At 37.8% G+C, this 25,863-nt stretch overlaps 1 protein-coding gene across 1 annotated transcript in view; it reads right to left on the bottom strand.

Annotated features, from left to right (window-relative positions):
* Window positions 1-25,863, bottom strand: part of CDH8 (cadherin 8) — a 242,569-nt gene that overhangs the window by 128,220 nt on the left and 88,486 nt on the right. Inside the window, exon 6 of the mRNA XM_039218320.1 lies at window positions 11,511-11,647. Within this exon, the coding sequence (XP_039074251.1) occupies window positions 11,511-11,647 (137 nt within the window). The remainder of the gene's footprint in view (window positions 1-11,510; window positions 11,648-25,863) is intronic.

Below are 25,863 nucleotides of genomic sequence, written 5' to 3'. Positions count from 1 at the left end.
AATTGTGAAATCTCTGACAAAAAGCTTGATGAATATATACCTCCTCCAAGGAATCCTCCCAGAGAACATAGTCTTTCCTGTCCAATGGAGAAATCTCACCCTGCTCCCAATTACACGCTTTTTAGTAAATGATATGTTAGAGTTTCAAATGGATGCCTAGGGAAAAGTTCTTTGCTTTAGATGCACTATTGAGGCTCAAAGAGAAATGAGTCATGTCTTTTGGCATTCCAAGTACCCAATTCTTAACACAGTAGGTGCACATGGAATTCTTGTTGAAATGAGCTGAACCCGGTCTGTTCTGGGTATTTATTTTAGAAACTTTAGAAAAATAATACTGTAGGTCTTGAAGATATGAAAGCATTATGTTTTGACATGATTTTGTGAATTCTGGCTATGTAGGCCTCAAGTGGTCATTTCACAATTTCACATCTCAGAGGATTTCCTGTCTATTCTTTTTTTTTAGTTTATTAATTAATTTTGAGACACATGGTACAAGCTGAGGAGGGGCAGAGAGAGAGAGAGAGAGGGAGAGAGAGAGAGAGAGAGAGAGAGAGAGAGAATGAGAGAATGAGAACAGAGTCCCAAGCAGTTTCTGTGCTGTCAGTGTGGAACTTGATGCAGGGCTCAATCCCACAAACTGTTGAGATCATGACCTAAGCTGAAATCAATAGTCAAACAGCCTTCTGAGCCCCTCAGGCATCACCTCCTCTTCATTCTTCAATGGGGTTCTGTAGGGCTCAAACAAAATAGTTCTTATAAACAACACAATACCTAGCCCCAAATTTGGTGCTAAAATGATGTTTGTTTCTTTGCTTTTAGTTGATTTGAGTTTGTGGGTAGATAGAATGGATAGTCATAAAAGGAGCAGCCATAACATATCCTTGTTACAAACAGCATAACCTTTGACCGTGGGGATCACATGTGGTGGATCCTTGTACTAGAGACTCCAGAAACCAGAAAGCATCACTAGCGTAAGCAAGGGTGCAGCATAATCAATGCCTTGCCACCCCAAATGAGATGGAAGCAAGCTATCATAGTTTAATGTCTACCATTTGGCTGAAGGGTCATCTGAACCTGACTGAAATGTGAGGTAGGTGGGGGTGGATAAAGATGGAATTGGTGCCTATTTTTAGCCCCAGTTTCTAAGCTTTGGATTAGAGATTCCTGTAATCAGAAAATGCACTGCATTTTCATTCTTGGCTTTGCTGCTTTGTAACCTGCTTCCAGTTGTTCAATACAGATCAGATTAAATGATAAACAGGCTTGTTGGGTAATGAAGTGTGGGCTGGTATTATGCAGGGCTTGCCTCAAGGCTCTCAGAAGGGAAGAGAAATAAAGTTTCTTAGATCAGAAGCCTGGATCCTTGGGGAGGGAGAGGGGACCCAAGGCTCCTCTCTGCCAGCACCTTTCTCATGGTTTCTGACTCCCGAGATTGATTAATATTCTATGGGAATCCCTCCCTGTGAGTACAGTCAATGGCTCACAATTTTCAGACAAGGGGAGCACAGTTCTTCTTGCCCTTTGTGTCTCAACTTCAGTCACTGAGGAAACCATGACTTTAGAAAATCCAGAAAGCCATGGAGCATGTGTGCGTGTCTGAAAGCTGTAACCAAGAGCTGAGTAGGGTACATTAAAGCAAAGATCCTTTTCACTAATCCATTAATAGTGGCTGTTCAGAGTCAGAACTCATCAGGAAACTCTCCAGTGGTATTAATACATTGTTTCCTTTACTCATTCATTAATTTAGCAAATATTTATTGGGAGCACCAAGCACTATGTTAGGATGCCAGGATAAAACAGTGATCAATAATAAAACAGTAATAGCATGTTTCACAAGAGCAAGGGCTTCACCCATTTCTTCCTTTCGAGATGTATTCTCAAAGCCATAAGCAAATAAGTGGTTATTTATAAGCCTTAACCTGTCATTTCAAGGAAAAGAGCATGGATCTGTGAGAATTTAACAACAAAGAAACCCGACCCGGTTTGATTATCAGGAAATAGTAATAATAGTAGTTAATGCTTGCATGAACACTTACACAGAAGTTCTTATAGCATTACAAATGCACTAAGAGATTTAGAATGAGTAATACAAATTGCTATTTTAAGTTGAAATTCTAAAGAACCTGCAGTTAACCAGTTGATGGCTGTCAGAAATATTGTGTCTTACTGTTTCTCCCAAATAAGAAAGGTGTGGGAGCAAAAAATTCTGACTCACATACAGTATAGTGAGGATTCTGGAAGAAAGGCAGGTAAATCCCTATGTGTAGGCTGCAGATCATTATCACTTCTTGGTCACACATATTGAGATTCAACATCCAAGCATGAAATACATTTTAAAAAGAATAAAAAACTGGCCATAATATTTCCAACTCTTCCCACAAAGAGGTGATATTTATTCCTCTACTCCTTGAATCTGCTCTTGGTTATCTAACCTGTTCTGGACACTGGGGTAATAGCAAACGTGATACAGAGACATGAAAAGTGCTTCTTCACCAATCTGCTGCTGCTCCTTGGAGCCCTGAGAGCAGCAGTGGAGACACAGAGCTAGCCTATCAGAGGATCAGACACATGTGTCACAGAGAACAGAAGCGTCCTCTACAGCACCTGGTCTCACCAAACTTCTATACAGACACGTGACATCCACACAGATCATCTACCCCCAGACAAGCCACCAGCTGACCAGCAAGATTAGCAAAGCTGGTTCAAACCCAAAGAACTGCCCAGCTGGCCCCATCGAACCAGGAGAAATACATGTTTATTATTTTAAGCTGCAGAGTTCAGACGTGGTTTATTATGCCACAGAGGTGAAGGCATACAAATCAGAGTGTTCATATAACGCTTTGATCCACTTTCCCCCTAAGCCCAAGTGGCTGGGGAAAATGGGGGAAGATGAGTGAAAAACAGAATGTTTAGCTACAAGACAAAAGAGACGCCAGGGGATGTGAAGGGGTAGGCACCACACTGAGTCTGGGGGAGGTGAGAGAAGAGCAGGGAGAAGGAAGGGGAAAGCCCGAGAGAGGTAAGACAACACTACTGAGGAAATACTATATGCTGGTCTCTGACGTCCTTTACCTGTATTATCTCATTTAACACTAGTAACAAACTTAAAATATAGTAACTGAAGCTTACAGAGATTATATAACTTATTCAAGTCACACATAAAGCTTACATTGCCCCAATATTTTGGCTATGACAATTTGACTCAAAGTTCACGTTTTTAACTAAGAACCACTACCACTTGTTGTGAAAGTGGTGATAGCATTGCCCATGACCTTGGTTTGGGGTTAGAACTCTCAGGAGCTTTTAAAGTTGAGAACCTGGCCAGGACACTTAGAGCTGACCAGGTACACATCACTGTGGAAAATTATATTTCCCAAATAATCCCAAGATAACACTTCTGGAACAAGGTCACAATTTGGCAGATCCTCAGAATGAAGTCAGGTGGTTCCGCTCATGACAAGAAGACCCACCTTGGGCATATCTTCTTGAATTACATAATAATAAGAAAGTAAAGTTTGCTGCATAATTACTGTTATAAGAATCAATATTGCATTGCCATTATTATCAGCACTTGCCAACACCCTCCAGCCAGTCCTTAAGGGTTGACTTGCTTCAAGCCTATTTGCTCCTTGCTTGCTCACCTAAACTTCATGGTTTGAAGGAGAACTAACCTGCTTCCCAGGAGATCCCGCATCCACTGGCCATGAGGAATAAAGGACCAGACTTTCCAGAAGATAAAGCCTGACTGTGTTCAAAGATAGCTACCACGGACCGGTCTCCTCAAGAGACAAGCTGTAGTTTAATTACTGGTACAGGGGGAGGAGTCTCAACAGCCTTATCAGGATGCACCTGCTGAGCTCCCAGGGTGTCCTTTACTGCAAGACACCTGTGAGCCTTGATTACTGGCAGAGTGGTAGAATCCGGAAGCCTTGCAAAGACAAATGATTAACTGGTGCACTAGCTTCTCCTGAATGTAGCCACCCTCACCATTTTCTGCATCTTCCCTGTTGAAAACCCCCTACTTGGCCTGGACTAGGATGATGGTCCTTGGGACGTTAGCCCACCATCTTCCCCAGTTGCCGACCTCCTGAATACAGGAACCTTTCCTTTCCCACTAACACCTGTCTCTTGAATCTGCCTTAAAGGCAGCAAGCAGCTGAACCTGGGTTCAGAAACCATCCTCTGTCCCTTAACAATTTTACACTATATTGAGCAAAAGGTTAGAACCTAAATGTTTACACCTCATCATGTACCTCAAAAGGTGCAACAATTCTCCATTTTATGTGTAGGGAAAGTGAGCCATAGAGAGAAGTTAAGTACCTTGCTAACACAGTGAGTGTGGCTAAGTGAAAAAGTCATGATTCTATCCAAGAAGCAGGGCTTAGAAAACCAATCACTAAACTTCTCCCTTGTTTTCTTTGACTTCCAGACCAATAATTGGACTTTCTCCCCAAGTCCTTATAACATCTCTGCCCCAGAGAAACCAAAGCCTGAAGACAAATCAGTCTAATACTATCTGATCTTTATAATCTGTTCATATATTTATATCTAAGGCCTCCTCATCTCACAGCACTCGATCTGCTATCCTCAATGCTGCAAATGACCATTTAATTGCCCTGAGTGGCCCATTTGTTACTTGCACCTAAAAAGCTTGAATTGCTGTTCTCTGCTTACCTTCTTTCTACCCTTTGCCTACTGGAAGAGTTATTGTGGAGGCTTGCGTATGTGGTTTATAAAGAGAGACCAGGGCAAGACAGGGATAGAAACCTCTCACCTTCTTTTTCTAAGTTAGGACTGAGGGGCTGTTGGTCATAGTGACATCGTAAAGAAGTTCCTGGTTAAAACCCCTATCTCCAATCTCAATCTGCATGCTTTTCTAAGTAGATGAGAACTAAAGAAGGGCAGAGATTAAAAAAAAAGATGGAGAGGTTGTGGGAAGATGTTGGAATAATGGATGCAGAACACAGAGGGAATAGGGAGAAATTGCCAGGTCAATCTGCAAAAAACCAGAGTAGCTATATAGGACATGGGTGCTATAGCAGGTTAAAAAAAAAAAAAAAAAAGGTGATGCAGTCTACTCACAGAATGATACTCATTTGGGACCCGAATAAGCATCTCCTTGGATGCAGAATGATGCTGACTCCAGTCCTTCCCTCTATAGAACCGTGGACTGGATGCTGACCCCTTTTCCAAGAACCTGTAGTTTCCCACTGACTTACATATATTATATTTCCCAAATCCCTTCATTATCATTCTTATTGTTAACAATAATGGTGATCTCCACCTTATAGCACCTGTATGCTTGTCTGAGGTCCGGGGCCTATATTCTCAGATGGTCCTATTGTTACAGCCTCTCTGGTATTTGGGAGCCCTTTAATAACCCTTGCACCTGAATTTCACTGTCTGTGTCAGGCTCCCAGCACCCTTTCCCTTCTGTGAGAGTTATCTAATGGAAAAATATGGCATCCCTTCATCTGCTTCCACTCAATCCTACACTAGGGAATAACACTGATCTCAATGAAACACTAGTCTCTATTATGCCACAGGGAAAAAAAGAGATGATATATATTGAACAGGACCTTGATATAAAATTTGAAGACTTTAGTTCAAGTAGGCTCTCCAAAAATGCACCTTCCCTTAACCACTGGTCAGTCTACCGTGCCTGAACCAAGGACAATCTAAAGGTCGGTGAACAAAGTTATTCTATCAGTCGTACAATAAAGAAACATAACCGTACCTAGCAGTAACACACAGACCATGACTACCAATTCTGCTGTCGTGGGGCGGAGATGAAGTAATGCACAATATAAACCAAATCCATAATTTTAAATTAAGCTGTGATTCAAAGCTCAGGATTGGAGCTATATTAGTAACAACGTATATAATTTATTAATTTCTAGAGGTTGTAGATGAATTTTGAGCTAAGAGGTACAATACTATCACTTTTAATTCAATTCTCACTACAGCCAAGATTGCAAGGAACAATTATGATTCCCATTCCACAGACAAAAAAACTGAGAACAGATGAGTAGAAATAGTTTGCCCAAGGTTATATGGCCAAGACATAGCCAGCTCCAGGACTCAAGATTTCTCTGCACAATAAGCTATAAAGATATATTTTTCCCAAGTATCCTGGACTGGACAAAGTAATTATTCTGGCAACTGGGCCCTATGCCAGGAAGAAACATTTCTTAAGTGCTATCAAACTAGTGTTTTCCCGGGGAGATTTAGCCATCATTAGCGAAAAGCTTCATTTGCAATATTGTGTGCAGCCCACTGTCGTGGGCCAGAGCAATGCATTATCACTAACTCAAAGAGATTAATTTAATGGGCAATTATATGCTTCTTGCTTTAAAATACTTTCAGGTAACCAATAGTAGTGTGCTTTCTGTAAATGCCAACTGCTGGCGCCCAGGCACACAGGGTCAGCGGGTTTCCCTACTTACCACCTCACATTACCAGTTTCTCTGCTCTAAAACTGTCATTCAATGCCTCTGAAATGCCCCCGGATAGACTATTCTAAGTAAGCGGATTCCCCCGCTGTCTCTCAATGTCCTTTATGTCTCCTACAGCTGTTGTTAATCACGCTGTCCTCATAGGTAGGTCTTAGCATTCTGTCCAACCTCGCGGAGCCCTGTGCATCGTCTGAGGGGCCTTAGGCCAAATCACAGCTCAGGGAAGTATCACCTAATCACCAGAAAAATGACAACAAATAAAGAAAAACAAAACAAAACAAAACAAAGGAACACCTCAACTTTCTCTGCCTTCATTCACGGCATTGTTAAGAGTCTAAGACACCTCTGATTGGGGGCGGGGCAGGAGTAGGGGCGGTGGAGCTCAGGAAAGTGGGTTCCTGAACTGCTGCCTGGAAATTCTGACATGGCAGGTCCTGGTCGGACACAAAGGCCTCTTTCATGTAGGTGTTTCAGGTCAATGGAATTAGATGTGATCTTCACTGAAAACCACTGTCCCATAAAACGTACTATTGTGTGCCTTCTAATCTCTGTTCCTCAGTTTCCTCATCTGTAAAGTAGTTATAGACATCCAGTCTGAACAGTCTCAGAGCTCTGCTTCGTGCATTAGACAATACTTCTAATCTTCAATTAGATGCATTATAAGAGCAGGGCCTGATCTAGTGCATGTTTGTTCTTTCCTCCATTGCACCCCTGTCCAGGCACCAGCCTTCTGCTCTGCATAGAGAAAATACTGCATTCACTTGCTTTAGCAAATGCTATAGTGGTGTTGGAAGCCCAATTTAAACAAGAGGATGAAAGAAAAGAAGATCTAACAGACGTTTCTTCCATGGAAGCATCCAGGAACATATAATCTGCCATCGAATAGTATGGGTACCGATCTTGCCTTCTCACCCCAGCCCTTGCCGTCTATGAAATTTTGGGCAAGTTACCTAACTGTGTTGAGTGACTTTCCTTGTCTGAAAAATGCATACAGTTGGCCCTTAAACAATTTTGGGGTTTGGAGTGGCAACAATTCCCCAGCTCTGCACAGTCAAAAATTCATGTATAACTTTTGACTCTCCAAACACTGAATTGTATTTATATATTATAGGCTATATTAATTTAGCCTACTCTTGACCACAGGTCTTACCGATAACATGAACAGTGTATTAACATGTAGTTAGTATGTTATACGTATTATATACCATAGTCTTACAATAAAGTAAGCTAGAGAAAAGAAAATGTAATGAAGAAAATAAGGAAGACAAAATACATTTACAATACTATAAGTCCTGGTGGATCTGTGCAGTACAAACCTGTGTTGTTCAAGGCTCAATTATATTAATCGTACCTACTTTCTCAGAGTGCTGTGAGAATTTAATGCATCATAGGGCTTACCTAATACTTTTTCAGTGCTTAATTAGTCAGCTAAATTTACCTTAAACCTTCACCACTGTGGTAAACAGCAGCCATGCACTACAGTTGCAGACGATGGGATTGCTAGTAGCAGAAACACGCTCTACCAGTCTAATCTCTTGTTAGGGCATAGGCATCTAACTGCCAGCTCATGTAATGAGATGTGCCTGTTGATTGTGATGGCAAGCTAGATCTATTACCACTGAAATACTTGTGTAATACACACAGTGAAGCATCTCAGCCTTGGTTAAGTGAATCTCACAGAGGATAAAGGACAGCATCTCCATTCTCATTAAGAGATAACAGATGGACTTTCCTATGATCCATTTCTTTAAAGCTTAATTTCATTTGTTTAAATCTTTGATGAGATGGCATTCTGAGAATAATTTTAAATTGTTCACCCTGGAATGAATATTTCTTTATTCATTTAATCTTTATTAAAACCTCCCCCTATAAGGTTCTCTGGTCCTGGGTGGTTTTAAATCTTTGACTCGTCCAAATACAATAAATCTCTGTTTAATATTTTTTTCCCCAAGACACAGTCTGTGGCTTCGGAAGATAAACATTACATGATGGGCTAAGTAATAAAACTAAGTCAAACAAGTTTTTAAGCCATTTTCATGTAATTCCAATTTTTTAAGTCCTCTGTGATCTTATTATTTCTACTTCTTTTTATGATTTAGAAAAAAATGGCTTAATTGTACTTTAAGTTCCTAAATGTATGCCCGCTTCAGCTTATATCTTACAACTAAAAATTAAATTTCTCTTTTGTACTTTCTTTCTTGCCAATGCTAAGAAGGTTACAGGCAAACATTCCAAGAAAAGTCGACCGGTATCTAAGTTAACAGTTCCACATTTCTTGAGATGTTTGACCTTCTGAATTAAACTTCCTTATAGGTCAAAATATGCTTATGTAAGGTTGTATAGTTTTCAATCTCCAGGTGAGAATTAATTAATTCATTAACTAAGTAATAGGAAGCAAGAGTTCTCCTTATTTCAACAGAGTAATGTAAGTTTGGGTTATATATTTTAAACTCTATCAGGTTCACGGAGAAGGAGATTGTCTTTACATGGGCATGGCCATTCTGTATTTGTTCCCTATATGGAACCAACTGTAAACCTGAATCTGGGACATATTTGAGTGGTGTATCTCAAGCCATGAAGAAAATTTTATCTGGCCTAAATTTTGATATGCTTTTGTAATTTGACTACACTCTATGTATTAAAAAATAATAATCTATACTGCTTCAAAATGATCTTAACTAATTATCTTACTGATACAAACAAGGACTTGTTCTTTTTCATATTTATCATGATCCCTTTTTTAATATAATCATATGTTCAATGAACTTTTCCACACCATCAACAGAGAACTGCAGGTAATTCATGACACTCACCATCTTCTTCCTTACCCCTCAGTCTGTCTTTATGGATATCTCAGCAGATTTCAACTTATCCTTTCATATGCAGGTGCTTTCAGGAGCTATGAGAAGGAAAACCCCAAGAGCACCAGGGATTTTGTTTCTTTTGCTGACTGCTATATCTCCAGTCACTACTAGAGTGCTTGGCAAGTAGTACAGAGTCAATAAATAATTACTGAGTGAATGAGCAAATGAATGTCATCTCAGACTTGGTCACCCTAGAGTGACCCTGGAGTGACCCAGATGCTTTACCTTGGAGCATCTGCTTTTGTGTCTGTCTTCTTACTTGTCTGTAATTCCTTGCAAAATGAGTCTCTTGTTTCATGATTGTCCCTGAAACGTTTCTTAACCACCTGCTCTGTATATTCATTTATTTTTACTCCTTAGAATGAGCACCATAGATCCTTGTAATTGGGGGACCTCCTTGATGAATATTAAGTAAAGGCATCTAGCTCATAAAAAATAAGTGTCATGGATCAAGGCTAACTCAACTAGGTTGCATTCAATATAAGAAAAGTTCTTGAAAAAGTAATTACTGCCTGCATAAAGAAAACTGTGATCCTTTAAAGAAGTTTTATAAAGCCCTAAAGCAATCTAAATGTATACAGTTCTTCTCTGAGGCTTAAGGTAATAATGTGGCTTCAATGTTGTAAATTATAGAAATTTCATGTCTGTACTTCTCTAGATGGGGTTAACGTTTCTAATAAACCAGTTACCAAGTAGTATCATTGGTTTGCTTTATCCCTTAATGTTAGTGAAGCATAACTGTTACCAGAATAACACAGTGAGGAAGAGAACACTACTCCTTGGGCAGAAAAACAGGAGAGTTTCTAAAGTTCATGCCCTCTCCAGAACCCTCCATTTGGTAGGGCTGAAGTTACATATCAACCTAACTGTAGGTCCTCTGCTTGCATTCAAGGATGACATAAAAAAAGTCTTCACTTTTTTCACATAGTGTTTTTGTTGGTTTTCTTTTGTTTTGTTTGTTTTTAATAAGGCTTCATGGGGGACATCCCCCTCTCCCATATCTCAGAACATGGAAAAGCAGTGCCCTCCTTATGGCATGGACTGCTCATTTGTACCAACAAATTAATCATGTGTCTCAGACATGTTTGCCCTGTTTTCCCACATGTGAAACCATGAGGAAATTTTAGAGAGAGAACAGAGCAGATTTTAGATCCCACATCCATTAATTGTCATCTATACACTCTATATTGTATATATGCCCATGAATTTTTCTTAATGTTGATTTTAATTTCCTTATGAGGATTCCCAGCTCATTCAAAACTTTGTCCCTCTTGAATCTGTGTAAACTGTAAAGGCCTTATCAGGTCCTTTATGGAGAGAAGGTCATCAGATAATATGCAAAATGTATTTTGTTTGGAAATAAGATGAATATTACATTCTTTTTGTATAATAAAGATTGCTGAGGCTGAGTGCAAATTCTCAAAGACAGTGCAGCACAAAATTCCAGCATACAGCTACTGTTTAAAGACTGAGTAATACTGGCAGTTCATACAATCAAAGAAGCTGTCCTCACTAAAAACTGATTGAAATATGAACATACATTATTTTAACAAACCTGGAACATCCTCTAAATTAAAAAAAGGCTTACATTTTCACATGTAATTTATGAAAGCAATTATACTAAAGTTACAGTTTTAAACAGTGAATGGTTACCACGTAAAATACATTTAACTAAAAAAAAAACCCCAAATCATCTATAATTTTATCACTACAAAATACTATGCACTGATACTATGAAGTTTCCTTCTATATTTTCTGTCTGCATATGTGAATATGTATGTGTGTGGTTTAAATATGTGAACCATAGTTTCATTAATTGTATATAATATATATGTTTGGCCTATTTATGTAATTGGCCCATTTATATAATACTTGAGTTCTTTTTTCTACCTACCCTTTCACACTGTTTCCCCCATATTTTAATATGCAAAACATTATTTTTGACGGCTGAATATATATATGAATATTTGGATATGAGAATGTTTCCTTCCTATATATATTGCAAACTTTGGTAATTTACCACTGGGCAAGTTATCTCATGTTGAGACAATTCATTCAAAGGCTCCTTGGGAACATTAAAATAAGTTCTAATGCCAAAATATCTGATGCAAATAGGGACCATTTGTCATGTGATCACCAGCCATAAGATGAACCCAGTCACACAAGGAAGGAATTAAACCCAGGCACTTACTAATTTCGGTAGCAATGATTGTTATGTTGTGCCATACACTTAATTCTCTGTCAAGTGGTGTTGCCAGTGTTATCTTTCCATCATCCGCATTAATGTTGAATTGTCTCTCCAGGTCAGTGTGCCGGTCGATGGAAAACCTACAAAACAGACACATCTGTAACCTACTTCAGTGTTTATATGATCCATATATTCCACAGCAGACCTTTAGTAATCCTGTGAGAGTCATAGTTGTGAAGTCAAATGGATTGGGAAACTCAGTGGCATCATAATTTGTAAAATAAAATGACTGAATGAGGCACAAGAAACTTAATAATTATTGTCCAAGGAGTAATTAGCTACATATGCAACATGGAGGTCATAAACAGTCATCAGTTTCAATAGGTAGCATCTTCAAAAACGGATGCTGATGAAGAGTTAATTGGACAATCCATCACATTTATTGGACAGCTTATGATAATTAGCAGTTGCCACAAAATATCACATAAAACAATAAACTCAAGCCCAAAGCAGGATGGTGCTAGGCAGCATGTTATTTATGGCAGTTCAAAGGAAATATGTACTTATGTTAAACACAGATTTGACTAGATGACATGTATGTGTTATTATTATTGTTGCCGTTGGGTTGTTTTGTTTTCTTGACAAGTAAAGTATATATTTAGGATTCTGGTTAGTTTCTGTCCATGGAAATAAGATGGTGGCTGACTGTCTAGTAATCATTTTTAAGAGTTGGAATAGATATTTTAGCAGCTTTACAACACTAGAGTTTCTGAAATCCACCATTTTAAATGAACAGGATAGTAGTTCCTCTTTTGAGAAAACTCCTTCAGAGACGACATTATTAAGGTGTCATTTTTAAAGTTTACTTATTTATTTTGAGAGAGAGAAAGAGAATGAGCAGGGGAGGGATAGAGAGAGGGAGAGACAGAATCCCAAGCAGGCCCTGTGGTGTCAGCAAGGAGCCTGATGTGGAGCTTGAACTCATGAACTGTGAGATCATGACCTGAGCCAAGATCAAGAGCTGGACGCTTAACTGACTGAACCACGTAGGTGCCGCTAAGGTATTTTGTATCTAAAACCAACTGCTTCAAGGGATACTAGGCATCAAGATAATATAGTAAATTATGTTTTTATGGCATTTATTGCTATCCTCTTTATACACCAAGACCTGTGTTTTGGTTACGGAATGCTGAATTCAATGAGGTAAATGTCTTAAAGAACATACGGCATTATTAGAAGAACTGACCCATAAATAAGCAATGAAATAAACAAAAACAGGATGGAATGGAGGCTGAAAAAAGTGTATCATGGACTGAATGTTTGTGCTGCCCCCAAATTAATAGGTTAACGTCCTGTCTCCCAATATGACAGCATGTGGAAATGAGGCCTTTGATGGGTAATTAGGGTTAGTTTAAGTCATGTGGGTGGGCCTTCATGATGGCATGAATGGCTTTTTACAAAACACAGGAGACACAGGATCTCTCTCTGCGCCCCACCAATGAGGATGCAATGAGAAGATAGCTATTCTATCTCTATTATTTACATATTGCTGTTTCTGGGATAATTCAGATTCACTGAGCCTCGATTTTTCCACTGGTCAAATATGGTTGCAGCCTAAAAATAAAGCATCAATCAGTCTCTAAAGATATGTTCTAAAAGTGCTAGAGATAGGTTTATCATTATCATCATCATACTCACCGTAATCATCATGTCTGATTGCAAGAAAACTTAATAAACTTTCCTACTCAGAAGGTGGTGGGGAAGGCCCCTTTCTTAACAGTTTATAAATAGCATAAAACTGGAAAAACTTTTGGGTGTCGTTTAAATTTCTTAACTCTAACAGAGGCAGAGATATTTTTCTCATTTTTTAAAGTTCCAGTTCATGACAGACTTTATGGGGTGAGTCATAAGAATTTATAAAATAGGCTATAAATACAGCCCTTTAGTAAGATCACAGGTGAAAATGTCATAATATTACAAGATTACACAATGGGAGAACTTGATGGGGGAAAAATGACTTTGTTTAAATTCAGTTTAAAGTCTACCTCAACTATTTAAAGATGCCACTTGCTGCCTGTGTAGATATTTCACACATTTCCTGCCTGGTTGACTTAATGATAAAAGCTCCCAAGAATTGCTAAACATCCCAGAAGTCCTGATTCAACACAGTCAACAAGCATGCATTAAACACCAAATGTGGACCAAACACAACAAGGTGCTTCTCCCTTCTTCTTTCCTCTATTCCTAAGTTTCTTTTCTTTGATCATTTGTTTTGAGAGAGAGAGAGATAGGCAGAGAGAGAGAGAAAGAGAGAGAGAGAGAGAGAGAGAGAGAGAGAGAGAGTAGAACCAGTGAGTAAAGAGGAAGGAGAGGCAGAGAGAGAAGGGAGCACAGAATCCAACATGGAGCTCGAACTCACAAACCATAAGATCATGACCTGAGCTAAAATCAAGAGATGGACGCTTAACCGACTGAGCCACCAAGGTGTCCCTTCTCTTTGGTTTCTTATAGTATAAAGAAGGGAAAAATGAAACCCTTAGAGGACATGTTACACAACATAATTAGTAAACAGCAGAACCAGAATGAATATTCATGTTTGATTCATTCTGAAGTCTATGTATGCATCAGCTACAGGAAGGGCTTGCCTTATTCATATATAAAATTGGAGTGATATTAGCACCGGATAATAGGATTGTTATGAGGACTGGAGGAGATGAGAAGTGTGGCATACTTTGTTAACACGTGTGTGCTGCCCACTAAGAATCAGGGATCAAGGCTCTCCTACCATTTGTACAATAGTGACATCAATGAGTACCGTGGTACTCAATTTTCTGAACTTCAAATTGTGGTTATTTTTCTTATTTTAGAACACAACTGATTTAACATCTTATAATGCCTATATATACATATATATACCTTAATATAATATATACTATCATATCTTACATAATATATAGTTATGATAATATATATTATATAGTATTATAATATATATATTTCCATGTATTAAAATATATCTATTGAAAAATGGTTTATTAAATAAGATGACAAGGAGTTAGACCTCTCTGGAAAGCCAGGGAATAAGAAGTCTCCATCTCCCATCTTCTTTATAGAACTGCTGCTAAGTTTTTCACCCACTTTTATTTTCTAGCAAACTCTTTTCTGCTCTGTTGTTTAAGGGCATTGCCTGGGTTTCTGGCTGTTTATGCTTAGGCTACCAGGAGAGTCCTAGCCTATAGGCTCCACACACATTAATAATCTCATTGTAGTGCACCTGGGTGGCTCAGCTGGTTAAGCATCTGACTCTTGATCTCTGCTCAGGTCACAATCTTGCTGTTCATGAGATGGAGCCCCACATCAGCCTATGCCTCCTGATGGCCCAGAGCCTTCCTGGGATTCTCTCTCTCCCTTTGTCTCTGCCCCTCTGCTGCTCATGCTCTCTGTCTCAAAATAAATAAATAAACCTAAAAAAATAATAATCTCATTGTAAAGAACATGGGTCCAGTCTGTCTGAGTTCATGTCTTAATTTCACCATTTACAGAGGTGTGATATACTCATACTATTAGTCTATCTGGACCTTTGTTACTTAATCTGTAAAATGGGAAGTATAATAGGTTTTGTGAGGCTTAAATGAGGTATTGCGTATAAAGCATTTATCAGAGGGTCTGACACATAATAATTGTTCAATAAATCTATTATCTAAAAATCTGTAATCTTATCATTACTTATCTGGACATGATAATAGGTTTCTCCTGATGATTCCCTATTCCCTTCTCAGGTCCAAGGTAGCACCATTTCACTCCTTGTTTCTCTGTCCCTGAACAACTTCATCTGGATTCTCCTATCCGTAGAAGCAAACATAGAAGATGCCAGTTTAAGTGATTAAAAATAAAGCTAAGAAGGAAGGGAAAGGGAGAGCCAGAGAGAGAAGGGGATGAATTCTGCATCCCTGGCAACATCTTAGGTGTTTGTTCTTTCACCAGCGACATGACCAAAATCTGTCTCAGGAGCTCACCACTGCAGGCCCACAGGCCTATTGGACACATTTAATTGTGTGTTCAAACTGAATGACAATTCATCTTTCCTAACCATAGTTATAATGAATTACATTTTAACATCATTTTAAATTTTATCACACAGTTAAAGATTACATTTTAAAAACTGAAAGCATGCCATGTTTAGGAATGTTCCCAGAAGATGCCAGTGCCATCCCCCCCCCCCCCCCGCCCACGCACACACACCAGAGCTACAGCACTCCATCTCTAACTGCAAAGATTCACTTTGCTTTCCTCTGGTCCCCTAAGCTGCCGCCGTCCACTGAATTACCTTGGATTCTCCCCTCTCTTGCCACACATTCCACTCTGTAATATAACTACATCAGCAACAATAAAGCACAATACTTAACTATGAAACTCTAATATAGGCTCTTTCCTTACGTCAATTAAGAGAAAATAATGTCAAAGAAAAACAGAATGGGTTAAGAAAACAAACCTGGAGTAATGACTAAAATTTTAGGATCCTGTGTACTATGTAAATTCTCAGAATGTCATGATTTGGGCTAGATACCTGGGAAGGAGATCCGTAAGGCCCTCTGTCTTCTGGGATTCCCAGTGTCTTTCTGAATAGCAGTACAGAAAGTGGAAGAAGTATAATCAGAGAAACCAGAGAAGCTTCAGCGGAATCTCTCTGAAATCATGTAACTATTCATAATCTCACAGCCTCGTCTATAAATAGGAGAAAATATCTTCACAGAGTGGTGCTTTGCAGTAAATGAGTTGATACATGACTCACATTAGGCAAATAAATAAATGAGTAATAAAATAAATGATGAGCCAATTCTTCAATCTGTAAGAGATGCCTTCAAGCCTAGAATAACTGTGGACATAAATTTCTAGAAATGGAAATATATAAATAAGGACTATCATTCACATCTTTTAGTAGCCTTAGGAATGATAGAATTTCACAAATGACACCAGAAAGATATCACAAAACTATCTGTAATGTCTGTCTCTTCCTATCTTCACCTCTTTCAAACTATCTGCTACTTTGAGAACCTCCATGAAGCACAGATTCTGAGCTGATGACATGAAAGTCTATACTGGGCTTCCCAGCCCACACCTCGTGCATATAGAGCCCTCTGGAAGGGGCTGAGTCATTCTTTTCCTTATGGATGTTCCTTCTATTTTCTGTAGTTAAACATTTGCTGGGCTTTTACTCTTTTAGGACAAGGAGAAATTTTTGATTCATATATCATGATATCACATTGGTTGGATTTTGTATTTACTCAATAACTGGTTGTAGGAAAGATGTGCAAACATGTATCAAGAATGGATTATTGTTATTTGTGAAATATGGTGCTAAAGAAATACAAGGAAGAGGAATAAATGGGATAGGAAAGGAATAAAAATATGAAAGCATTATTTTGGTTCTTATATCTACTGAAAAGTTCAATGCCTTCTAATTTGTATCTTAAAAGTCAGAGGATCTGTATCTCCAGTATTGAATTCTCCACTCTAATTTCTTAAAAATTTGCATGTACTGGATTTGCTGAATTACTTAAAATGTGTTAGAGAAAAGATCTCATTTGGAGAAGAACAGAATACACTTTGGAGAGCCATCTTCCTGCCACAGTAAGAAGGAACAGAATTCTTATTAACACAGTGGGAAGTGGCATGTGAGAAAATGGGCTTCTTGGGTCATTTCTATTCTTGGGTCAACATTAATTCTAATGATGGAAGTTTTGGAAATACACATTCTCCACTGAGTTCAAAGAAAGTTTTAGAAGCCCTATTTAAACTTTCTCAGTTTATTTTAACAAATTTCCTGGTTTGCTTCAATACTACTGTTTCTCTTACCTACAGTAGTATGTCTGAGAAGTAAATGGTAAAAGCTTCATCATCTTACTTTGTGAAATTGAGGCAAGAGATGTAAGAAAATTCCTACTTAGATGCATAGCACCTTGTTTGGAGACTCTAATTAAACACACATCATTCTGAACATGAACACAAACTGATGTCACCAGTTTACCCAATTAAGAGTAGCTTAGAGAGAGAGGTGTATATAAGAAGATACCATCGGTGCAATGGCTGAGAAGAGATGAAAATGAACAGCTGGATATCATTTTATTGGGAAATAGCCCCCATTTCTGCACCACTGATATTAAATAACATTTACCTGAAACATGTAATATATTTCCTCAATTCACACAGCTCAACTATTTATATTTCATCCCAGCTTGTGGCACAGAATTCCATGTGTATGTACATATATTTTGTTTTCAATATACGAGTATTATAATTGCATATTCATTTAAAGCACCTCCTACCTCCTCTTCCCTCATCCACTCCTAACACTGGGTACAGTGACCCTCTCCTATTCAGCTACTGCTTCTTGGTCTGCAACAATGAAAAGGACATTTACAGGATTTTTAGAACTAAGTTCCTAAAGTCAAGCAGTATTCTGTTTTCATTCCTAATGACTTCAGTGCAATACAAGCAGACTGTGCAGGTCTAATTGTGCAGTGTGCACAAGCAGCTAAAGATAAACTGGTTATTTTAGCAATCAGATAAACTGATAAGAGTTTTCTTTAAAAAGTTATTCTGGAATATATTCTTTCCACTATAATATTTGCTTTAAAAAATTTTTTTTAATCTTTAATTTTGAAAGAGAAAGGGGAAGAGCGGGCAGGGGAGGGACTGAGAGAGAGGGAGACCAAGAATCCTGAAGCAGGCTCCAGGCTGCGAGCTGTCAGCGCAGAGCAGAACGTGGGGCTCAGACCCACAAACTGTGAGATCATGACCTGAGCCGAAGTAAGACACTCAACCCACTGAGCCACCCAGGCGACCCTCCACTATAACATTTGTGAAACACTTGATGATTTTTCCAGGGAATGGTCCTACTCTTCTTAACTTCTCTGCTAAGCCAATTTATATAGTCAACTCTCACTTTCTTCATCTAAAAATGAGAACAATATGATTGCCTTCTTTTATTTTCTTATTTTAAAAAAATAGTTTATTGTCAAGTTGGTTTCTTTTAAAGGTTAGGGTGAATCCCGATATAGATAACACATTATGAATATCCTCACATTTTGTGGGGCACCTGGGTGGCTCAGCTGGTTAAGCATCTGACTTTGGCTCAGGTCATGATCTCATGGCTTGTAAGTTTGATTCTGTGTCTCCCTCTCTTTACCCCTCCCCCACTCATTCTCTCTCTCCCTCAAAAATCAATAAAAACATTAAAATAATTAAACTTCCTCACACTTTTTAAAATGGTTTTACACTGAGTATGTATCATTATTTCTAGAATGCACTCTGCCAAATATCTAGGTACTTTTAAACCACAACAGAATATTTGAAAGATTCTGTTGTTTGGTGTCCATATGGAGAGAGACACAATGTAGTATTTTGGCTTGCTGTTTTCACCTAAAGAGTGAAGCAGATTCACCTAACAAAATCATTCTCAGGTATGTTTTACTTTATTTAGGGTCAAATATAGAAAGCTCAGATTCCAAATCTGTCAGTTCATATGAGGTTCCATTTTCTGAGCATGTGTTTTGTTTGTAGTTAATTCTACTTATACCTTGGGAAAATGGCAACCTAAAGCCATAGTCTCATGTGTAAACTTTCTGCAGCTACAGAACCAAACAAAAACAACAGAAAAAAAGAAAGTTATTTAGAGTAAATCCCAGGTAAATTTGATTCATGATTAATTCTTCAATATTTATATAATATCTTTGGAGAAATTCTAATTTTATCCCTGAGTCATCAAAATAATCATTCATAACTGAAAATTCTAAATATGATATTATAGCAAATATGTAAAAAAGTAGAATGCAGTTTACACACTATGAAGGTATTAAATATAATTTTTTTTTTAATTTCAATAAAGTTTTAGTAGCTACTTCTTTTAGGGAAGATGCTAAATGTTTGAGTAGAGACTCTCCTCTTAAATTTATTGGTGTAATCTTTTCATTGTTTACAGTGAAAAGTGGCAAGCTCTGTAATGAAGTCACATTGCAATGAGTAAGTCTAAATGAGCCTGGGTAATGGTGAGGGACGGCCAGAGATGACACTAACAGGATACAGTATTGCTTTAGAGACAGGAAGGATGAGCAGGATTTTGCCAGGTAGAATATGTAGGAACAGCATTCCCAGGAGGAAAAAAAAAAAAGCATGGATTTTCTTGAGAGTTTGGATTTGTTCAGGAAACTATAAAATTTAAGGACTATATTAGTGTGGGAGGGCTCAGGTCTGCAGATGAGCATTTATCTTTTCTTTCCCATTCTTTCTTCCATCTTGGCTCTTACTTCTTTCTTTTGTTCACTTCTTATTGAGTATGTCATGTATAAGGCATTGTGTTAGGTGCCAAGACAGATACGGCCTCGTTCTCATGCCACTTAGTCTACAGATGAAGAAAGACAATGAAAGTAAATAAATTTTTTTCAAAGCTTACAGTCATAGATTCATTTAGAAAAAAAGAAAAGGGCTGTATAAAATATTACAAAAATCTTCACATCAAAAGCAGCAGCAAATATGAAAGTCTGAGTTAGGAATAGTGTGCATGAAAACCTTAACAAAGGATGGTGTGGTTGAAGTTCAAGACTCAATAGGGGAAGGGCCTCAGGGAATACACAATGAAAGACCTTGGAAACTGTGTGAAGCATTTTTTTTTCACCTGTAGGAAATGGGGAGCCACTCGAAAAAATATAGAAGGAGAGTGATATGATCTAACACACAGCTGAATTCCATAGATCTTTTTGTGATGTAGAAATATGCTTTCAGCCATCCAATATGGTAACAACTAGCTACAAGTGGCTGTTTAGCCCTTGAAATCCTGCAAGTATAACTGAGGAATAGATATTTGTATTTTATTGAATTTAAAGTAATTCTATTCCAATTCAAAGATCCACATGTGACCAGTGGCTAACTATTGGTCAAAACACAGTTCTAAACTGAGTTAAAGATCACTTTGGCAGCTGTATGAATATCAAGGCATAGAAGGCTGGCAAATGGGACTTTACAACTACTCATTTTAGACATGATGGTGCTCAAGCTTAGAAAGTAAAATAAACAGGACATGGTGATTGTTTGGATGTGAGAAGTAAAGGTGGTGAAGGAATACTGAAGAAATACCCTTATGAAAGGCTCACAGCCTTTTCCTCTTCTTAGGGGAAATCCCAAAGTGAAGAACATTCTTTAACTCTGTTAAATATCTTTTGGGGGCTGCCAATCATGCCAACAATGACTTTTCTCTGTATGAAAGGATATTGAAAGTTGATGAGACAACATTAACAATAAGACAGAAATGGCGTAAGGTGAAAAAACAAACAAACAAACAAACAAAGAAGTACTTCATTCTGTAGCAGTCTGGAGCATAGGACCATGCCCAGAATTAAGATTTACTAATATATTTAATGTATTTATTGTGGCCTTCCTAATTTTCAGCTTCTCTGCTAAACCCCATATATTAAATTCTTATTTAATTCTCCATATAATGAGTTGAGTAGCCCATAGAAATTGTCCTGACTCTCATTGTCTGTGGTTATAAAATGAAGATAATATACACTTTTCCCTAGTCATAAAGTTAGTGAGATAGTAAGGATAAAATCCTGACCATAGTATCTGACACTAAATGTTGGATAGCTATGTGGATGGTGGTATTTGGTTATATATCTGTCCCATTTTGGTCAAAATCACTTACTGTACAAAAGAAAAAAGGGTTTATGAAAAACTCATACATCCAAGAAATAGTAAGATAGTGCATAAGTATATTTAGTTGGTGTTTTTTAATGCATAAAATTACATATACATTGAATATTTAATTAGACATTTAGTAAATTCTGGATCATTTACTAAATGCTAAGGACTTATGGAAAATGATAGGAATTAATAGGTGGCCAAGATGTGGCCTGTTAAAGGGCTGGAAATTAATTTATATAGAAATAGCTTGTTTACCTATGTGATAGACAATAGTACTAATATAAGCACACAACTCCAGTGTCAAGCAGATGTAATTTGCCTAGGGAAACAAAAATATTTTCCACCAAAAATACCCATCCTTAAGCACAATGACTGCCCACACTGTCTAGCTTAGTCTTGTGCATTTAAGCAAGTGCAAAGCCCAATATCATGTACTTCATGTTTAACAAAGGTGATCCAGACAGGCTTCCTCTTCTTCCAGTGAGCAGATCTCCTACATTTCACCACACTCTGGGTCCTGCTCCCTTTCCATACCTGTTCTGTCCAATTGTCTTTGGAAGGACTTTAGATCTATTACTGTTTTTTGCACCATTAAAAATATTTTCCCTAACTCTGACCCTTAAGAACTTTCCTAAATCTTATTAACTGTGAAGTTACATCCCTCAGTAGACCATCCTAAAACTTGACTTGAATCCAGAAGCCCATTTGGAAGGCACTTCAACTTGAACCATTTTGCTCCCCAGCAAACTGGCTCAAGACATACAGAATTGAACCAATAAACTTTTGATAGATGGATGGAGATGGCATTTCTCCATTTTTAACATGTTCTCTTCTGAAATATGCAATATTACATTTCCCTCTGCAACACTAAGTCAAATCTGATTGTCCTTTATCAAAAGCAAGGTTGTATAATACCTTGTGTCAAATCAGAATGTAGAAATATAAGAGAAAATAAAAGCTTGGTTGAAATGACTCCCATAAATATTTGAACATCAGATAAGGATGTCAATCTCCCTTTGTTGGGATGCAAAATAGAGGATTTATTTTGCTTTATGAGAATAACAATATTAGATAACATTGCTCAGCCTACACAGGCATCTTTGTTTCTCTCAGAATATAAACATCATTATCAAATTTGTTCCTTAGAGGAGACAAAGACTTCACGAATCAGAAAACAAAAACAAAAACAAAAACACACAAACTGATAACATTTCAGCTAACCAATCTGCCACTTCGGTGTTTGCATCTCAAAATGTGGAACAAATATACATTTGCCTTAAGAAAGACACTGTAGTGTGGTAGCAGCACGGATTTGGGAACTACACAGCTAGCAGTATGAATTTGGTCAAATTACTTCATGAATAAAGATGTGTAGTGCTTTTATCCATGGTCGACATGAAGATATGCTTGCAGATCTCCCTTCAAGGAAGGAAGCCTAAGCTGTGTGGGGAGGGGTCAGTAGACAGCCTTCAGCTCTCCACTCCTTAGAATCTGGATCCTTTGCAGAGAACCTACACTCCAGTGTTGATCTGGAGATAAAACTAGCAGAGGGATAAAGGCCTTTTTGGCATGATGCCAGACTCCTCTGATGATTAACACTCATTCCAGAAAGACCCACTGGCTTGTGTCTCTTGCTGGGATTGCAATGCCATTTGATTTCTCCCCTTGCTCATCCTGCTTTGTCTCTTTCCATTCACAGGTGATGATCCCTAATAAACATCTCATACTTCCACCTGCCTATACTGCCAGCAAAAACAACCTGCAACAATTTGTTTAATGGAAATAGAATATGTGTAATTCATAGAGTTAATGTAATGAGGTGTAAATGAGATACATGTGAAGGGCATGATACTAATATGCTAAACAGGCATGAATAAGGATCCACAGATTATTTCCAGTATCACTTGTTGACTATCTACTTTTGTATTAGAGAATACATGTTAGAGTCTGTTAAACATAGTACAGCAAGCCTATTACAAGTGAATTTCTCTTTTATGGGATCTCATGCTTATAGAGAAATACTGCTGGACTCAGAGAATTTACCAAGACATTGAAATGCAGAGACCAGAGGTTGGCAAAGGCAGTCACCAGTCACACTTCCAAAAACACTATATTGTACTTATTACTGAGGTTTGGAGAATGGAGGGAAAAATATATTTTTTAATAAATCCATGTAAGAAACAACTAAATTCCCCACTCCAAGCAGGCAAGCATAACAGCATTTTTCAGGATGTCCTTTCACAACTATGTATGGTAGCCATGGGGATGGGCCCAAAAGCTACACTAAGCAAAACCAGGCCTTTCTGTCAGAGTCAACATGAGTCTACACTGCTGTGGATCCCATGAGAGTCTTGAGGGCTCTCAGACAAGCATGGGCCATGTCAATTCCTATCATATATAGCTGGAGTCTAATATAGATAACTTCTTTGGCTGCTACAGGTTTAAAAATATTTAATTTTTTTTTTTAACTTCAGGGAGTTTCTGAGACAGAGTAAGATGCCAGAATGATATGGGAGCCAACTATTCAAATTACTGATGAAAATCCAAACTGCTATCAGTCGAGGGTAGGGTTTAGCAAACTTTTTTTTTTTTTTTTGTAAAGTAAGTACTTTAGGTTCTGCTGGCCATTCTGTTTCTGTCATGGCTACTCAGCTCTGCAGTCAAGGGCATAAAAGAATCAGAGTGGTCGTGTTCCATTAAAACTTCAAAAAAATGTGGTAGACCAGATTTGGCACACAGGTTATAGTTTATTGACTGTGGGCTTACGGTAATAGAGTCAAAATATTCACTAAAAGTCATGAGTTCTCCTTTAAGTAGGTCCTTCAGAAAGAAAAAAAAAAAGGCAGGGGTTGGTAGGAGGGAGATTCATAGAGTAATGAGAAGACACATCTCCTGTTTCACATCAAAGGGTAAGTACTGTGATAGTCACTAGGCTCAATGCTTTAGAATCTAGAGCACAGACCAGTACAGGAGCTTGAGGGCCCTCTCTTACATCTTATGCTCCAGATACTCTGCAAAACTACACAAAGTTCAAAGATTAAATGTGCTGCTTACGTTTTCTCCTTCTTAAAAAGTGCAATGCACTTTAGCAAATCAACTTACCTGTGAAGTCCTAGTGCAAAGAAATTTGAATTCAAATTCATCTGGCCACAATGTCTTTAATCCTGATAGTGTCCCTTAGAGCTCAGAGAAAGGCAGAGTATACCTATTTTTCAAATTTAACAGGCATACCTGTATTTTTCTATTATAAAACATGTTTTGCTAAACATTGGTTTGCAGCCTCTATATGGAAAATTTATAGGAAGATGCAATTTTGAGCCAACTGCAAGTGAAGATGCTATTTAGAGCCACTTATAATGAAATAAACCCCTTAGTTATGAATCAGTTATTATATTTCAGTGAACTCCAACTGTTTCTTTCTCACTGCTTAATTTCATTCTAGCTTTTGTTATTATGCCTAAAGAAACCATTTTAACATTTTCTCGCATGCACTTTCAGTATCAAAAATTCCATCTACAAGTTTTCAGCTTTTTGCCTCTAATTGCTCCACTGGTTGCTCTAACTGCTTTAATAAATAATATTATTCGGTGCTGCTAGTCCCAGGATTCTAAGGTCTCTGCATCACATATTATTTACTATTCCTCCAAGGAGAAAAAAGAGTCCTTTTCTACCCAAAGCATTTCTTTACAGAGAGAGAGAGGATAAATGAAAAAAAAATTCAAATTAATATTAGCTTCTCTACAGTGTGAGATATTTCTTCTTCAGCATCATTGGATATCTATGGTTGTTTCTATTCAAAGCCATTATGAAATTAGGACCCATCTCCCTGCATGTGACCCTAAAGTTCCACAATTCATCTTTATTTATCATTTTTAGAAAGCATGTGTCTAATTAGATGAATGTGTGAAAGTTGGGTTTCTCATGGCTATTCACCCAGCCTCCCTACTATAAAATAAGGTCCATGGTGGGGCAGGGGCTCTGTCTTTACAGAAACTCCCTACTAAATAAATCCTATATATAACTTATATGTTTATGTATATGTATATGTAGTGTGTATGATTGAATGGAAAAATGACTATCTGGCTAAATGAATATATGACTTAATAGATGCATTAATTAGTATTAGTTGAATTAGCAAGTATAGTGACTTTTTTTGGAACAATGATTTGGATGGGTTGGTATTTCTGAATAGGGACACAATCAAACTTTTACCTGGCTGAGAGTGTGCAGGATTGAAATGACCAATTTTTAATTATTTTAAGAAGACTCAGTTCTTGCACTAGATCCTTGAACACAGTGGTAAAAATGCAATGAAGTGCAGCCTCTATGGAAAACAGAATGGGAGTTCCTGAAAAATAATTTAAAATACAAATACCATAGGATCCAGCAATCTCACTTCTGAGCATTTGTCCAAAATAATTGAAACCAGGATCTTGAAGAGATATTAGTACTATGTTCACTGTAGCACTCTTTACAATAGTCAGGATGTAGAAACAACCTATATGACCATCAAAAGATAAATGAATAAAGAAAAAAGGGTATGTAAACACAATGGAATACTATTCAGCCTTAAAAAGGAAATTCTGTAATATGCCATGTCTTATGTGAACTTGGAGGACATTATGCTAAGTGAAATAAGCTAATCACAGAAAGATAA

Source organism: Hyaena hyaena, unplaced genomic scaffold (genome assembly GCF_003009895.1).
Source record: "Hyaena hyaena isolate Hyena2069 unplaced genomic scaffold, ASM300989v1 scaffold_749, whole genome shotgun sequence".
In the NCBI taxonomy this organism is placed as follows: domain Eukaryota; kingdom Metazoa; phylum Chordata; class Mammalia; order Carnivora; family Hyaenidae; genus Hyaena; species Hyaena hyaena.
This window is presented reverse-complemented; position numbering and strand designations above follow the sequence as displayed.